The sequence below is a fragment of the Ahaetulla prasina genome, chromosome 12 (assembly GCF_028640845.1).
Source record: "Ahaetulla prasina isolate Xishuangbanna chromosome 12, ASM2864084v1, whole genome shotgun sequence".
NCBI lineage: Eukaryota > Metazoa > Chordata > Lepidosauria > Squamata > Colubridae > Ahaetulla > Ahaetulla prasina.
This window is the reverse complement of record NC_080550.1, coordinates 10,179,101-10,197,421: the sequence shown is the minus strand read 5'-3', so window position 1 is coordinate 10,197,421 and position 18,321 is coordinate 10,179,101. Positions and strand designations below refer to the sequence as shown.

At 42.3% G+C, this 18,321-nt stretch overlaps 1 protein-coding gene across 3 annotated transcripts in view; it reads left to right on the top strand.

The window, feature by feature from the left end:
• The window catches only part of LOC131183977 (uncharacterized protein F13E9.13, mitochondrial-like), a 31,754-nt gene that overhangs the window by 1,589 nt on the left and 11,844 nt on the right, over window positions 1-18,321 (top strand). The window contains exons 2-4 of one of the 3 annotated variants that reach the window (XM_058154801.1): window positions 497-572; window positions 2,055-2,137; window positions 12,176-12,356. In XM_058154801.1, coding sequence (XP_058010784.1) covers window positions 497-572; window positions 2,055-2,137; window positions 12,176-12,356 — 340 coding nt within the window. Of the gene's footprint in view, window positions 1-496; window positions 573-2,054; window positions 2,138-5,598; window positions 5,679-12,175; window positions 12,357-18,321 lie in introns of those variants that run through there. The other 2 variants (XM_058154800.1, XM_058154799.1) reach the window with 2 other exon arrangements.

Here is an 18,321-nt window from a genome sequence, read left to right as displayed (position 1 = left end):
ACAAAGTCAACTTATTGCCCCCAACAATCTGGGTCCTCATTTTACCTACCTTATAAAGGATGGAAGGCTGAGTCAACCTTGGGCCTGGTGGGGCTTGAACCTGCAATAATTGCAAGCAGTTGTGTTAATAACAGACTGTCTTAGCAGTCTGAGCCACCAGACTGGGCTGAATAATGAAATCTGCTGGTTATTTTTGGGCAATAAATGACAATTATTTCTTAGATCAATTTTAATTTCATGAGGGTGCATCTGGCAGAGGCAAGCGGCCAACTCTTGATGGGGCAGGGGGAAATCTTGGTAGAAGTGAGTGCTAGAAAGTTGTAAATCTTGAAAACAGGTTCTGAGAGCGGAACACACACACACAAACACACACAAACACACACCCCTCCCCCTTTGTATTACTAGAGTATATAGTAATAGGAGATAAATCTCTTGCCTATATAGATCCTAAAGGCAGCTGGCTGAGCAGGAGTTGATGCGTTTCTCTTCTCTCCAGATGCAGAAGTTTCTGCAGCTTTTCGGGCGTCTGAAATCGGTCGTCCTTGGCATGGTGCATGTCAGAGCATTGCCAGGTAAATGCCATCTCATTGTTGTTTCTCTTTAAAAGACATAGGAAAAATGGGGATATTACCAAGGAGCGGTGGGAAGGTAAAAGATAGTTTTCCCACTCTTCAGTAGCACTTAGACTTATGTACCACTTCATAGTGTTTCCCAGCCCTCTCTAAGCTGTTTACAAAGGCAGCATATTGCCCCCAACAACCTGGGTCCTCATTTGACTGACATAGGAAGGATGTGGAAAACTGAGTCAACTTTGAGCTGATGAGAATCGAACTGCTGGCAGTTGGCAGAGTTAACCTGCAATATTGAATTCTAACCACTGCACCCTCATGGCTCAGTAGACGAATTGATCTGTCTACATCCTTGGTGGATGTAAAGTAAATCTCCGATAAATTTATGTCTAACATCTCTCCCAGCCGACCTGGAGTTCAGATTGGGGAATTTTTGTTTGCAAAGTATGGACAATACCACTGGATCCAGTGGTGGGATTCAGCCAGTTCGCACCACTTCAGGAGAACCGGTTGTTAACTTTCTGAGCACATTGGTGAACTGGTTGTTGGAAGAAATCATTAGGGCAGAGAACCGGTTGTTAAATTATTTGAATCCCACCACTGACTGGATCCTTGCATTATAGTGAACTGTGCCCGTTAGGTTTGTTTGCCTCAGTTTCTCCAACAGGTTTTCTTCTTCCACTGTGTTTACAGAGCAAGTCTACCTTAAAACTTACTCCCAAAGCTGTATCAACTTATGTGATCTAGTCTTGAAGGACAGGATATTCATAAATAGGATGGCCAGTGTTTTGCATTTATTTCTGAAGGCTGTCTACATAATATGAAATAGGAATATCAAATTAACTCAGTTCAGTAATACACTTGAGTGCTTTTTTACTGGGGGCAAACTCCTTGTATGCCTCACCACACTTGGCCTAATGAATAAATAAAATACAGTTTTTTAATGCCAGAGGAAGTAATCAGCATACAAGTGACTTAAAAGAAGATGTTAGGTAATTAGAATAACAGAGTTGGAAGGGACCTTGGAGGTCTTCTAGTCCAACCCCCTGCTTAGGCAGGAAACCCTACACAACTTCAGACAAATGGTTATCCAACATCTTCTTAAAAACTTCCAGTGTTGGAGCATTCACAACCTCTGGAGGCAAGTTGTTCTCACCGTCAGGAAATTTCTCCTTAGTTCTAAATTGCTTCTCTCCTTGATTAGTTTCCACCCATTGCTTCTTGTCTTGCCTTCAGGTGCTTTGGAGAATAGCTTGACTTCCTCTTCTTTGTGGCAGCCCCTGAGATATTGGAACCCTGCTATCCTGTCTCCCCTAGTCCTTCTTTTCATTAAACTAGACATACCCAGTTCCTGCAACCGTTCTTCCTATGTTTTAGCCTCCAGTCCCCTAATCACCTTTGTTTGTTTCCTTTTTGAATAGACTTGTCTGAGTATGGCAAAGTTTAATGAGTATACAGTACTTGTCTATATCTTCATCTTTACAGGGTCACCATGTGGTACATTGCCTTTGGCTCAGATCATTGAAGAAGCCTGTGGAGAGGCTGAAATGTATAGGGCTGCTGGTGTCGTAAGTCCTTTCTTTTACTTTCTTTCCTGTTTTTGAACGTCCTTAGTTCTTAATCTTAGTTCTTCTATAGATGTGAATGCAAAGCATTCAGGGTAACAAAGCTTGACTGATTTGAGTTGGTTTGGAAGCTATGCAGGTGTTGTGGTCCGTCAGCAGCCTACAGAGCTGGCAACGGAGTCGGACAGAGTTGAGGCTGAGGTGAGGCCAGGGCCATCGGGGAGTGAGGTGTGGACTCCGGAGCCTCCAGAGGCTGACAGTAGTGAGGCAGAGGAACAGGAGGAGCCTGTTCCTAATGCACGCATGAGAAGAGCTGCCAGAAGGCAAGAGCAGCTCAAACAAAAAGGACAACTTGGGAGTAGGGCCAAGAGATGATTGTCCCCTCCCATAAGGCTTAAAACAGACCAGCACCGCGTTTGAGCTTTGCCAGAAAACAATGTTGTAGTTGAGTCTTCTGCTCCGTCTTCTGCTTTGTCTACGTCTTTGTTTTTGTGGCTTCTGGACATTTGCCAGGAAGGGCCTTTGGCAGTTTGCCTTTTTTGACCAAGGTTTGTGAGATAACTGAGAAATTTGTGTTGGGAGGCATTTATTTTACTTTGCGTTCAACAACGCTGGGAATGAAGTAATTCCCAGCTGTTCGAATAGTTTGTTTGTTTTTTCACAGACTGAGTTTATTATTACCTACTTGGGCATGGGTCACAACAGCAGGGCTAGGTAGCATCGTGATTAGATTAGGGACTATCAACATATCTTGTGATTCAACAGTTGAAAGAACATTTAAAAATTATTCTAGAAAAAGACATTGTCAGACCATGTTTGCAATGCCGCTAACAATACGCATGGACCTCTTACATGAAGTCACTGGAAGTTGAACGTCTGCCAAGATTCTCAACCATCCAGGTCATCATGATTGTCCCAAAGATGCTTTTCAAAAGACAACTGGATTTTTCTTTGGTTTTTTTTTTCCTTAAAGACATTTTGCTTCTCAACGCGACCCCATGGACAACGTACCTCCAGGCCTTCCTGTCCTCTACCGTCCCCCAGAGTCCATTTAATCTCACGCTGACTGCTTCAGTGACTCCATCTAGCCACCTCATTCTCTGTCATAATAAAAACATATAATTAAATATATGTAATTGTGGAAATATAAAGATATTCCTGAGAATTTTAATATCATCTTGTCTTCAGATTGCTGCTTGATTTAGCTATAGTTTGATTCCTATTGTCTCCTTATCTAAAACTTACCTTCTACCTTCTTTGATTCTTTACCTTCTACCTTCTTCTACTTAAGGTCTTTGCTTCTCCAAAGATGTTTGTTTCTTTAAGGTTTGATTAAGAATCAACAGATTGTAGGGGCCCTAACATTTCTACCACCTGTTTTTTTTTTTACATCAGATGCATCTTAAAAATGGGTTTTTCTCTTCTCTGTCATCCAGGACATGTGTGTCCCAAAGGTGCTTTTTCAAAAGGCAACTGGACTTTCTGGTTATTCCTTGAAGATGTTTCCCTTCTCATCCAAGAAGCATCTTCCGTTCTCTAAATAGAATAGAATAGAATAGAATTTTTATTGGCCAAGTGTGATTGGACACACAAGGAATTTGTCTTGGTGCATATGCTCTCAGTGTACATAAAAGAAAAGATACGTTCATCAAGGTACAACATTTACAACACAATTGATGGTCAATATATCACTATAAATCATAAGGATTGCCAGCAACAAGTTACAGTCATACAGTCATAAGTGGAAAGAGATTGGTGATGGGAACTATGAGACGATTAATAGTAGTGCAGATTCAGTAAATAGTCTGACAGTGTTGAGGGAATTATTTGTTTAGCAGAGTGATGGCCTTCGGGAAAAAACTGTTCTTGTGTCTAGTTGTTCTGGTGTGCAGTGCTCTATAGCGTCGTTTTGAGGGTAGGAGTTGAAACAGTTTAGGTCCAGGATGCGAGGGATCTGCAAATATTTTCACGGCTCTCTTCTTTGTTCGTGCAGGATACAGGTCCTCATTGGAAGGCAAGTTGGTAGCAATTATTTTTTCTGCAGTTCTAATTATCCTCTGAAGTCTGTGTTTTTCTTGTTGGGTTGCAGAACCGAACCAGACAGTTATAGAGGTGCAAATGACAGACTCAATAATTCCTCTGTAGAACTGGATCAGCAGCTCCTTGGGCAGTTTGAGCTTACTGAGTTGGCGCAGAAAGAACATTCTTTGTTGTCCTTTTAATGATGTTTTGATGTTAGCTGTCCATTTGAGATCTTATATGATAGAACCCAGAAATTTGAAGGTTTCTACTGTTGATACTGTGTTGTCAAGTATTGTGAGAGGTGGAAGTATGGAAGGGTTTTTCCTAAAGTCTACCACCATTTCTACGGTTTTGAGTGAGTTCAGTTCCAGATTGTTTTGGTTGCACCACAAGGCTACTCGTCGACCTCTGCCTATATGCGGATTCGTCATTGTCTCGAATGAGACCAATCACTGTTGTGTCATCTGCGAACTTCAGTAGCTTAACAAATGGATCATTGGAGATGCAGTCATTGGTATACAGAGAGAAGAGAAGTGGGAGAGCACAGCCTTGGGGGCCCCTGTGCTAATTGTACAGGTATTTGATGTGATCTTGCTTAGCTTCACCTTCTTCTTCCACTGTGTTTACAGAGCAAGTCTACCTTAAAACTTACTCCCAAAGCTGTATCAACTTATGTGATCTAGTCTTGAAGGACAGGATATTCATAAATAGGATGGCCAGCGTTTTGCATTTATTTCTGAAGGCGGTCTACATAATATGAAATAGGAATATCAAATTAACTCAGTTCAGTAATACACTTGAGTGCTTTTTTACTGGGGGCAAACTCCTTGTATGCCTCACCACACTTGGCCTAATGAATAAATAAAATACAGTTTTTTAATGCCAGAGGAAGTAATCAGCATACAAGTGACTTAAAAGAAGATGTTAGGTAATTAGAATAACAGAGTTGGAAGGGACCTTGGAGGTCTTCTAGTCCAACCCCCTGCTTAGGCAGGAAACCCTACACAACTTCAGACAAATGGTTATCCAACATCTTCTTTAAAACTTCCAGTGTTGGAGCATTCACAACCTCTGGAGGCAAGTTGTTCCACTGATTAATTGTTCTCACTGTCAGGAAATTTCTCCTTAGTTCTAAGTTGCTTCTCTCCTTGATTAGTTTCCATCCATTGCTTCTTGTCCTGCCTTCAGGTGCTTTGGAGAATAGCTTGACTCCCTCTTCTTTGTGGCAACCCCTGAGATATTGGAACCCTGCTATCCTGTCTCCCCTAGTCCTTCTTTTCATTAAACTAGACATACGCAGTTCCTGCAACCTTTCTTCCTATGTTTTAGCCTCCAGTGCCCTAATCACCTTTGTTTGTTTCCTTTTTGAATAGACTTGTCTTTGAGTATGGCAAAGTTTAATGAGTGTACTGTACTTGTCTATATCTTCATCTTTACAGGGTCACCATGTGGTACATTGCCTTTGGCTCAGATCATTGAAGAAGCCTGTGGAGAGGCTGAAATGTATAGGGCTGCTGGTGTCGTAAGTCCTTTCTTTTACTTTCTTTCCTGTTTTTGAACGTCCTTAGTTCTTAATCTTAGTTCTTCTATAGATGTGAATGCAAAGCATTCAGGGTAACAAAGCTTGACTGATTTGAGTTGGTTTGGAAGCTATGCAGGTGTTGTGGTCCGTCAGCAGCCTACAGAGCTGGCAACGGAGTCGGACAGAGTTGAGGCTGAGGTGAGGCCAGGGCCATTGGGAAGTGAGGTGTGGACTCCGGAGCCTCCAGAGGCTGACAGTAGTGAGGCAGAGGAACAGGAGGAGCCTGTTCCTAATGCACGCATGAGAAGAGCTGCCAGAAGGCAAGAGCAGCTCAAACAAAAAGGACAACTTGGGAGTAGGGCCAAGAGATGATTGTCCCCTCCCATAAGGCTTAAAACAGACCAGCACCGCGTTTGAGCTTTGCCAGAAAACAATGTTGTAGTTGAGTCTTCTGCTCCGTCTTCTGCTTTGTCTACGTCTTTGTTTTTGTGGCTTCTGGACATTTGCCAGGAAGGGCCTTTGGCAGTTTGCCTTTTTTGACCAAGGTTTGTGAGATAACTGAGAAATTTGTGTTGGAAGGCATTTATTTTACTTTGCGTTCAACAACGCTGGGAATGAAGTAATTCCCAGTTGTTCGAATAGTTTGTTTGTTTTTTCACGGACTGAGTTTATTATTATCTACTTGGGCATGGGTCACAACAGCAGGGCTAGGTAGCATCGTGATTAGATTAGGGACTATCAACATATCTTGTGATTCAACAGTTGAAAGAACATTTAAAAATTATTCTAGAAAAAGACATTGTCAGACCATGTTTGCAATGCCGCTAACAATACGCATGGACCTCTTACATGAAGTCACTGGAAGTTGAACGTCTGCCAAGATTCTCAACCATCCAGGTCATCATGATTGTCCCAAAGATGCTTTTCAAAAGACAACTGGATTTTTCTTTGGTTTTTTTTCCTTGAAGACATTTTGCTTCTCAATGCGACCCCAACGTGGACAACGTACCTCCAGGCCTTCCTGTCCTCTACCATCCCCCAGAGTCCATTTAATCTCACGCTGACTGCTTCAGTGACTCCATCTAGCCACTTCGTTCTCTGTCATAATAAAAACATATAATTAAATATATGTAATTGTGGAAATATAAAGATATTCCTGAGAATTTTAATATCATCTTGTCTGCAGATTGCTGCTTGATTTAGCTATAGTTTGATTCCTATTCTCTCCTTATCTAAAACTTACCTTCTACCTTCTTTGATTCTTTACCTTCTACCTTCTTCTACTTAAAGTCTTTGCTTCTCCAAAGATGTTTGTTTCTTTAAGGTTTGATTAAGAATCAACAGATTGTAGGGGCCCTAACATTTCTACCACCTGGTTTTTTTTTTACATCATAGTAATATCAGATGCCTCTTAAAAATGGGTCTTTCTCTTCTCTGTCATCCAGGGCATGGGTGTCCCAAAGGTGCTTTTTCAAAAGGCAACTGGACTTTCTGGTTATTCCTTGAAGATGTTTCCCTTCTCATCCAAGAAGCATCTTCCGTTCTCTAAAGATGAAGATGCTTCTTGGATGAAAAGCGAAAGGTGTTAAAACAACAAGAGAGAAAGTCCAGTTGCCTTTTGAAAAAGCACCTTTTGAGTCTTTCTCTTGTTATTGTATTGCTGTTTATCCTGCATTTCAGTATAACATGTATAAAGTGGGATGCAGTGGCTCAGTAGGTAAGACGCTGAGCTTGTCGATCGAAAGGTCAGAAAGTTCAGTGGTTCGAATCCCTAGTGCTGCCACGTAACGGGGTAGCTTACTTGTCCCAGCTTCTGCCAACCTAGCACGTAAAAAATACAAGTAGAAAAATAGGGAACACCTTTGGTGGGAAGGTAACAGCGTTCTGTGCGCCTTCAGCATTGACTCATGCCAGCCACACAACCATGGAGACGTCTTCGGACAGCGCTGGCTCTTCGGCTTTGAAACGGAGATGAGCACTGCCCCCCTAGAGTCGGGAATGACTAGCACATATGTGCAAGGGGAACCTTTACCTTATTTGCAGACTTGGGATGCAAGTCCATAATTCTTAATATTTCCCCCAATTCTGTTCTGTTTAACATTTAACTTTATAGGCTATCTGGAGAACTCAAAAGCTTGCCTCCAATTTTTTCACATTTTAGTTGGTAACCATTTCTTTTTGCAGCTATCCTAGCCTCTTTCTTAGCCTCTTTTGGAGATAAGGAGTGCTGAAACTGAAATAGAAAAATAACTAGCCCCCCCCCACTCCAAAAAAATAAATCACATGAGCATCATGCTTTTTTTTAAAGAGTGTGTAGACATGACTGATGAAAGCACATCTTCAGTTTTTCTTTTTAAGGTGCCTCGTTTGATGCATTAGTGATTCTTTTTAAAAAGAACGTAATAAATATGGAAGATTTATAATGTTGGAGCGCATAAATGAAAACAAGTGAATGCTCAGACATGATGCCATCTGTGCTGAAAAATTATAGCTGCTCTGTGCTTGTTTTGCCAAACACAATCAAAATTGCCGTGACAAGATTATATGCAGTGACAGATCCCAAGGAGTTTAGAGCTCTCTCAGTTTTGCCAGTTTCTGATATTGTTGTTCTAAAAGGAATGGCGGGGGGTGGAAAGACAGTGGCATTTTTATAGAATTACTAATATTTGTCTGTAAAATATCTGTAACTCATCATTAATGTTACTGGAGAAGCCATAACTCCAAATGTCGGCGATATATTCTCCCTAAACATTTTTATTCAATCCTAATTTTTCCTTCGAAATTTACCCATAATGTGAAGAGAAGGAAGTATTATTAGTGAAAATGGCAGCTATAATTCACGACCAGCAGAGTTTAATCTCTTCTTTGGAAAGAATCAAGCAATATAATTTAGAATGGAATGGAATGGAATGGAATGGAATGGAATGGAATGGAATGGAATGTAGAGTAGAGTAGAGTAGAGTAAGAATAGAATAGAATAGAATAGAATAGAATAGAATAGAATAGAATAGAATAGAATAGAATAGATGAATGGAATGGAATGTAGAGTAGAGTAAAAATAGAACAGAACAGAACAAAACAGAACAGAACAGAATAGAATAGAATAGATTTTTTTATTGGCCAAGTGTGATTGGACACACAAGGAATTTGTCTTGGTGCATATGCATATGCAGTGTACATAAAAGAAAAGATACATTCATCAAGAATCATAAGGTACAACACTTAATGATAGTCACAGGGTACAAATAAGCAATCAGGAACCGATCAATATCAATATAAATCGTAAGGATACAAGCAACAAAGTTACAGTCATACACGCATAAGTGGAAGGAGATGGATGATGGGAATGATGAGAAGATTAATAGTAGTGTAGATTTAGTAATAGTTTGCTGATTTTCTCTTTTTGGGACACAGATGCTAATATAATATCTCTATCTAATAGTACCTTAATACCTTAAGTCTGTTGTTAGTATTATTTTCAATTCATTAATAGTGATACTAACCTCCAAAGCTCTATTATTGAGTTCTTCTATGAAAATGTTACAGAATAATAGAGTTGGAAGGAACCTTAAAGGTCTTCTAGTCCAGGGGTCTCCAACTGTGTCAACTTTAAGACTTGTGGACTTCAGCTCCCAGAATTCCTCAGCCAGCATTGCTGGCTGAGGAATTCTGGGAATTGAAGTCCACAAGTCTTAAAGTTGACGAAGTTGGAGACCTCTGTTCTAGTCCACCTTCCTGCTCAAGCAGAGACCCTGTACCTTTTTGGACAATCCAGCTGTCCAATCTCTTCTTAAAAAGGGCCTCTGGTGGCTCAGACTGCTAAGACAGTCTGTTATTAACACAGCTGCTTGCAATTACTGCACGTTCAAGTCCCACCAGGCCCAAGGTTGACTCTAGCCTTCCATCCTTTATAAGGTAGGTAAAATGAGGACCCAGATTGTTGGGGGCAATAAGTTGACTTTGTATATAATATACAAATGGATGAAGACTATTGCTTGACACAGTGTAAGCCGCCCTGAGTCTTCGGAGAAGGGCGGGATATAAATTCAAAAAAAAAAAAATCTCTACTGATGGAGCACCCATATTTAAGAGCAATTTTCCTTTCTTCCTATGCTTGATTTAAAGCTGAGTAGGAGAACAGAAGGTGTTCCACACCCCATAATTCTTGACACGCGGTAGCTATTCTCCCCCCCACCCCCCGCCCAGAGACATGATTTGACTAAAAATAATTCGGGGATTTTTCCATTAATAGTTTTCTTGTTATGCTTGAACTGGGAAATAATTGGGAAACACATCAGGATCTTAAACCAGGGAAGGTTAGATGAAGATTCCAAATTCTTTTTCCCTATTTCTGAAACCAGCAACCATCGTTTCCCAGTTCATACATCACGAAGAAGTTTAGCTAATTGAGAACTTCAGAGGTTAATTATGACATGCTCGAAAGGAAGATTGAGAAAAAGCAATGTGCACAAGTCAAAAAAAAAAAAACACCACTTGTTCACATTAAGTCTTTATTAAGACCTTATTAAGTTAGGATGTGATCCTTCAAACGCAGCTAGCAAATATATGAGATATGGAGGATATATGAGATGGTGGAAGGAAGGCTGAACAGGGAGCTAAGTGCCTGTTTTCATTTTAGCAAGCTGTTTGAAGCATACTGGGAAAATATCTTTTTCCATCATCTTGTAAGCTTTTGCTGCTAACTTCTGCGAGTTCTCCTACATGGAGACTTGTTGTGACTCCGGCCCCCGAGCCTGTTCTCATGGAGGAGGATGACGCAGAGAGTGTGAGGGAGAGGAGCCGACAAGGCCTCCCTCTCCAGGTCCCTCCTTCCTGGCAACGCCTCAAATGCCTGTGGAAGGCCAGGAAGAAGGCGTGTCAGAGCCCCCACAAATAGAGGACGAGGAGGATCAATCCTGGATTGACCCTAGGCAGCATAGGCAAGAGAGGCGTGCGCAGCAGAGGAAGAGGTGTGGCAGGCCCAGAGCGTCTGGGCTGGGAAGTGAGAGTCTGGGCTGGGAAGTGGCTCACCAGGCTAATGCAGCCTGTTATTAACACACAGCTGCCTGCAATTACAATTACTGCAGGCTTAGTCCCACCAGGCCCAAGGTTGACTCAGCCTTCCATCCTTTATAAGGTAGGTAAAATGAGGACCCAGATTGTTGGGGGGGCAATAAGTTGACTTTGTATATAAATATACAAATAGGATGAGACTATTGCCTTACACAATGTAAGCCGCCCTGAGTCTTCGGAGAAGGGCGGGATATAAATTCAAATTTTAAAAAAAAAGAGTGCTGAGTCACTGAGCCACGCCCCACAGGGGATAAAAGTGGGTGGGGTTGCCATCTGGCCCTTGTGACGGACAAAAGCTACTAAGGGTGAACTGCATCTTGTGAGCTTCAGACAGTTTTTGGATTTAAGGCTTGGATTTTCGTGAGTAACTATTGACCATTCTTTAGACTCCTGGTTGCTCCGGCAATGGACTGTAAACACGCTGACTCTTGATAAGAACTTGGCAGGCACTCGGGGAATAGCTGCCAGAACTTTCCTCCACCAAAGGAAACCAGGCCAACTTGTAAATAAATTGCTGGCAGACGTTCTTCGGCACGTGTGTTTTCTTTGGTGAGGTGGGGGGGACAGAACAGACCTAGAAGTCTTCATATTTATGCCAGCGAGAAGCAGAAGATTAACCACATACAACCAAGTGGATGATGTGTCTCTTGGTGTGACATTTGGTAGCCAAAACAGAGTTTCCAGAGAGTTGCTTTCAGCTTCTGGGTAGACAGATAAATATAGTCCTCAACTTACAGTAGGAGGCCACTGGACTTTCTTGCTTTTTCCTCAAAGAGATTTCGCTTCTCACCCAAGAAGCTTCTTCAGTTCTTCCATTCCCCACCATCCAATCGGAGCTGAAGAAGCTTCTTGGATGAGAAGCGAAATGTCTTCAAAGAAAAAAAAAAACACCAAGAAAGTCCTGCGAGGCCTCCTGAAAAAGCACATTTGGGACAACCATGACCTGGATGACTGAGAATCTCTACAGACTTTACAGCCGGTTTCTTAGCAACCGTTCAAAGTTATGACAGACCCTCTCCAAAAAGAACTTGCAATCCAATTCCAATGTTTCAGCAGCAGCCCCCCCCACACACACACACACCCGACAATCACATAACTGCATTTTGAGCACTCAACAACCAGCTTGCATTTACAATCGTACGCAGCATCGGTGGCCCCATGACTATACTTGATTACGTTTTTGCCAAAACCCATTGTTGAACTTCCGCTTTTGCCCCCTAGCGAATCACGGCTTTGCTTTAAAGAACGTGTGTTTGCTTAACAACCACACATTCACTTAACAAGCAGGCTCCGTTACGGTCATAAGCCAGGAAGTACCTGTCCCGTCCTAACGGCTTCGTAGTAGTTCTGATTCCTTTTTTTTCTCGAGCCGTTTTCCGAAGCTCTTCTGACTTGAATAGCGTCTTCTGCATTTATTCCCACAGGACGGCTTGATTGTTGAAAATATGCACGATCGGCCTTACACATTCGATGTTGGTGCAGAAGTTACAGCAGCTATGGCGGTGATTTGTGCCTCAGTAAAACAGGCGTGTCCCACGCTCCCCATTGGGGTTCAAATATTATGTGCTGCAAATCAGCAAGCTTTAGCTGTTGCCCTTGTGTCAGGTGAGTGAAGGAACCACCACCTCCTCCTCCTCCTCCTCCTTCTTCTTCTTCTTCTCCTCCTCCTCCTCCTCCTCCTCCTCCTCCTCCTCCTTTTACTCTTCCTCCTCCTCCTCCTCCTTTTCCTCTTCCTCCTTCTCCTCTTCTTCATCTTCTTCTCCTCCTCTTCCTCCTCCTCCTCCTTTTCCTTCTCGTCCACCACCACCACCACTACTACTACTACTACTTCTCCTCCTCCTCCTCCTCCTCCTCTTCTTCATCTTCTTCTTTCTCCTCCTCTTCCTCTTCCTCCTCCTTTTCCTCCTCCTCCACCACCACTACTGCTACTACTCCTTCTCCTCCTCCTCCTCCTCCTCCTCCTTTTTCCATCTTCTTTTTCTTCCTCCTCTTCCTCCTCTAAGCAGAGGCTAGACAGCCACTTCTCTAAAATAGGATAGGGTCTCCTGTTTGAGCAGGGGGCTGGACTAGAAGACCTCCAAGGCAGTGGTGAAATCTGAACTGGTTTACTACCTGTTTGTTGGCTGGGCGCTGCGCGCCAAACGCGTACTGCGTGCGCATGCCCAGTGCACACCACGCACCAAATACAAGGTGCGCACACACATGCAGTGCACACCAACAGGAGGCATGGGGTAAGTAGAATGGTGCATGGGAGGGGTGATCAGCTGTGGCGCGCAAGCTTTTTTTTTTAACTTTTAAAAGCATTTTTTTACAACCTTTCAGCTGAATAGGTTGTAAAAATTGCTTTTAAAAGTAAAAAAAAGGCTCTGATGATTGCACGGCTCAGCTGGGATCATCAGAGCCTCTTTTTTTACCTTTTAAAAGCATTTTTTAAAACCTATTCCTACCATTCGGGCAGGAAAAGCGAGTAAGCTGGAAAGAAGTGGCAAGCGGGCGACCAGGCGATTGGGTGGGCTTGGGCGGGGGGGAGGGGAGGGGAGGAATTTTTGCTACCGGTTCTTCGAACCACCGCCGCCATCGATACTGGATTAGCTGATCCGGTCTGAACCGGAAGCATTTCACTCCTGCTCTAAGGTCCCTTTCAGCTCTATTCTGATTCGGACTATCTGTAATGTGTGTTTTTATCTTTCTCACCTGGAGGGGGGAAGAGTTGACGGATCTCAACCGATGATGGGAACTTGTTGATTTCATAAATACTGCCTGGATTTTATTTTATTTTTTTACTGTGTGTTCCCTTAGAGGAGCAAGTGCTTCATATGACTCAAATGCTTCTCGTTATGGCTTTTATGGGGCAGTTGCTTGCTTCAAGCATGGTACACGAGAGGGATGCAAGCAGGGTCGTTTTTCATTTCCTAACCTTTGTTTTTCTACCACTGTGGTCTCTTTTATTATTATTATTATTATTTCCAGCAAAAAGAGAGAGAGAGAGAGAGAGAGAGAGAAAAGAAAATCCATTAAGGAGTGACAGATGGAATAGCTACAAAGTTGTATTTATTATTGCTGTTTGTCTTTGTTTCTGCCCTCCCTCCTCCTCCTCCTTCTTCTGGAGCTCTTTTTATTTTTCAGCACAACAAAAGCAATTCACTTAAAATAATATATCAACTTTGTCCCGAGAAAGACACAAGTTGCAACACATTTTGCTGTCTTTTCGCAAAATAAATTACGTTATAGCACCAACTTGAGAGCCGCCGACTTTCTCTTCGTGATTATTTAATGCTCATTTTCCTGGCCTCTGTATTTTCCTGATGTTGGCATAATTCCTAACTTTGCAAAACAAACAAACAAACAAACAAAAAAATCAGAGAAAAATCAGCTCTAGGAACACACAGTTCAAAGGCCTGGATTATGCCATAAGCTTTCTGATCTCTTCTCCTCCTTCCTTCTTGCACACAGTTTGTACAATTTTCGTTGGTGCGGGAGTTTTATTAGCAGCAGATTGAAAGGTCAGCGTAAAAAAGTCTTATCGGAACATCAAAGTTACTTTCTTCTTGGTGCGTTTCAGAGCTGACCAAGGATGATATTAACATGAGTGCTACTAGTGGGGTAATGGAGCTCTTTTCTTCATTTGAGGATGGAAAATAATTAGGGGAACCGAAGGCATTACGGTAGTCTTCAACTTACAGCCACAATTAAGCCAGTTTCAATTTAGTTTGCTCCTGGTTTGCTCGCGTGCACATGCAATGCTTCTGTGCCTGCGCAGAAGTATACGGGAGGAAGGGCGAAGCCTCCCGCCACCGCTACTACGGATTTGCCTGATCCGGGGCAAACAGGTAGCAACCCACCACTGAATTAAGCCCAAAATTTATCTCGTGAAGTGAAAAAAATTGTTAAGCGAATTTGCCCTGTCTTATGACTTTTCTTGCCCCAGTTGTTAATAGCAATAGCACTTATACTTATATACCACTTTACCATGCTTTTACAGCCCTCTCTAAGCGGTTTACAGAGTCATCTTCTTGCTCCCAATAATCTGGGTCCTCATTTTACCCATCTCAGAAGGATGGAAGGCTGAGTCAACCTTCAGCCTAGTGAGATTCGAACTATCAAATTGCAGGCAGTCAGGAGAAGTAGCCTGCAGTACTGCACTCTAACCACTGCGCCACCGTGGCTTAAGTTGAATCACTGCACGTTGTCAAATTAGTCACACGGTCATTAGGTGAATCCAGTTTCCCCACTGACTTTGCTGGGCAGAAGGTCGCAAAATGATTCCTGAAAACATTGCGACCGTCCATAAACATGAGTCCATTTTCAAGCATCTGAATATCAACTCACGTGAACATCAGGGATGCTGCAGCAGTCATAAGGGTGAAAAAGTGGGCCTAAGTCACTATTTTCAGTACAGTTGTAACTTCAAACGGTCACTAAGTGAAATGGCTGTAAGTCAAGAACTACTTGTATTTTGCATGTACAGGCAGCATTAGCACTTATACATTGCTTCACAGTGTTTTACAGCCCTCTCTAAGCGGTTTACAGAGTCAGCCTATTGCCCCCAATAATCTCTGTTCTCATTTTACTGACCTTGGGTGGTCCTTGACTTGCATTCAGTTGCTTAGTCACTCAGCCTTCCATCCTTCCAAGATCGGTAAAAGGAGGAGCCAGATAGTTGGGGGCAGTAGGCTGACTCTTTATTAGGGCAATAAAGCACAATGAAACAGTATATAAATCAAAGGCTATTGCCCTCCCTCCCTTCCTTCCTCCCTCCCTCCCTCCCTCCCTCCCTCCTTCCTTCTTTCCTTGCCCTTCCTTCCTTCCTCCCTCCTTCCCTCCCTCCTCCTTTCCTTGCCCTCCCTCCCTCCCTCCCTCACTCTTTCCTTGCCCTTCCTTCTTTCCTTGGTGGCGCAGTGGTTAGAATGTCATATTGCAGGCTAGCTCTGCCCACAGCCAGGCGTTCGATCCTGACCAGCTCCAAGTTGACTCGGCCTTCTATCCTTCCAAGGTTAGTAAAATGAGAACCCAGATTGTTGGGACCGATATGCTGACTCTGTAAACCGTTTACTGTAGAGAGCACTGTAAAGCGGGTCCTTGAGTGGCTCAGACTGCTAAGTCTGTCTGTTATTAACAGCAGCTGCTTGCAATTACTGCAGGTTCAAGCCCCACCAGGCCCAAGGTTGACTCAGCCTTCCATCCTTTATAAGGTAGGTAAAATGAGGACCCAGATTGTTGGGGGCAATAAGTTGACTTTGTATATAATATACAAATGGATGAAGACTATTGCTTGACATAGTGTAAGCCGCCCTGAATCTTCGGAGAAGGGCGGGATATAAATGCAAATTTAAAAAAAAACAACCACCGTGAAGCGGTATGTAAGTCTTAAGTGCTTATTGTTACTCCAAGTTATAAAGATTCCCCTGAAAGCTACTAAAAACCCGATTCCGGAGTTCTGACGTCTGCATGCAGACATGCACATAGGATCATATGACTGCGTTTCATTATAACCTGATATAACCTGTGCAGTGAGGTGGACTTTGGTACAGATAGACTTTTTAGTCTTTGTGTCTTTGTAAAAGGTGGACAATAAATCGCTAACCTTTTTCACAGGGTTATTGTAGGGCCAATGGAAATAGGTTGTGTTTAGCGCTTCGGAAAACTGTGCATTTGAAGGCACCGTGCCAGTAAGACATCCTTTGTCGAACCAATAATTAGACTTTAATTTGCTTTTGGTGCATTTCAGACAGAAAGGGTGACTGCGTGTTTTAATGAAGCCGACTTTCTTTATGGCTGGAGCATTAATAATCAAAAAATTCTACCCACAGAGCCTTAGCTGTGCTTGGCTGGCACAGTGAATTAAAATTTAAGCGTTTCGTTTGTACGGTATACGGCGTAATGTATAAAAGATGATTAATATTGAGGACATATATTACTTTTATACATTTTTTAAATGTATCTTGATGTTGACGGTGACGGATGAATTGTCTATTATACCTAACATCTGTTCTCTAGCTTCGGCGCTACTTTTTCTATTACATTTTGTTTTCAGAAACGATAATGCCGTTTTTTCCCCCCCTTTAGCGTTGCAGATGATTGCTTTGCCTTACTTAAACAATTAGGCACTTCAGTCAATAAGCAGAATTGATTAGGCAGCAGATACGGCTTCATATTAAAATGCACTTTATAATTTAGTTGTTTTGTTTTCTGTAATATTCTTTCTATAATTTTTTTAAAAGACTTTAAATTCAAATGCTCTTTTTTTTTTTTTAAACCTAGGGATGGCTCTTCATATTCATTTATTCTGACTTAAGGTGACTTCTGAATATTTTTCTCCATATTTGTGTAATTTCTAGTACAGGTACCTTAGTCCTCAATTTAAAACAGTTCGCTTTTAAAAGGTTAAAAAAAGGCTCTGATAATCCCAGCTGAGCCGCGTGATCATCAGAGCCTTTTTTTTTTTTACTTTTAAAAGCATTTTTTTTACAACCTCTTTGTCCGAACAGGTTGTAAAAAAATGCTTTTAAAAGTAAAAAAAAAAAAAAAGATCGTGCGACACAGCTGATCACCCACCCCCGCAAGCGCTGTTCTACATACCCCATACCTCCTTTTGGTGTGCACTGTTTATTTTATTTATTTATTTATAATTTAATTTCTATACCGCCCTTCTCCCGAAGGACTCAGGGCGGTTTACAGCCATATTAAAAACTAACACAGAATACAAACCACAAATTTAAAAGCAGAATTAAAACCAAATATTTAACAGGCCAAATCAAACTAAAACGGTCATAGACCGACATAAAACCCATTTAAAATTTCGATTTAAAATTTCACTTAGGCCACGATGAAATAATAAGATCTGCATGGTATGCCCTGCGCATGCGTACACAGCGAGCAAACTGGTGGTAAACCAGTTCAGATTTCACCTCTGGGGTCAACTTATTTTCCAAAGCAACAGAGGGCTGGATAAAAAACAATGGATGGAAACTAATCCAGGAGACAAACAACCTGGAATTAAGGAGTAATATCCTGACAGAACAATTAACCAGTGGAACAGAAGTTGCCTTCAGAAGTTGTGGGCGCTTCATCATTGGAGATTTTTAAGAAGAGACTGGACTGTCACTTGTCTGAAATGGTATAAGGCCTCCTGCTTGAGCAGGGGGTTGGACTAGAAGACCTCCAAGGTCCCTTCCAGCTCTGTTCTGATTCTGAACAAAGTGATCAATCCTACAGCTAGGAAGAGTAAAGGTAAAGGTTCCCCTCGCACATATGTGCTAGTCGTTCCTGACTCCAGGGGGCGGTGTTCATCTCCATTTCAAAGCCGAAGAGCCAGCGCTGTCAGAAGACATCTCCATGGTCATGTGGCCGGCGTGACTCGACGCCGAAGGCACACAGAACGCTGTTCCCTTCCCTCCAAAGATGGTCCCTATTTTTCTACTTGCCTTTTTTACGTGCTTTCGAACTGCTAGGTTGGCAGAAGCTGGGACAAGTAACAAGAGCTCATCCCATTACGCGGAACTCGGGATTCGAACTGCTGAACTGCCGACCTTTTGATCGACAAGCTCAGCGTCTTATCCACTAAGCCACT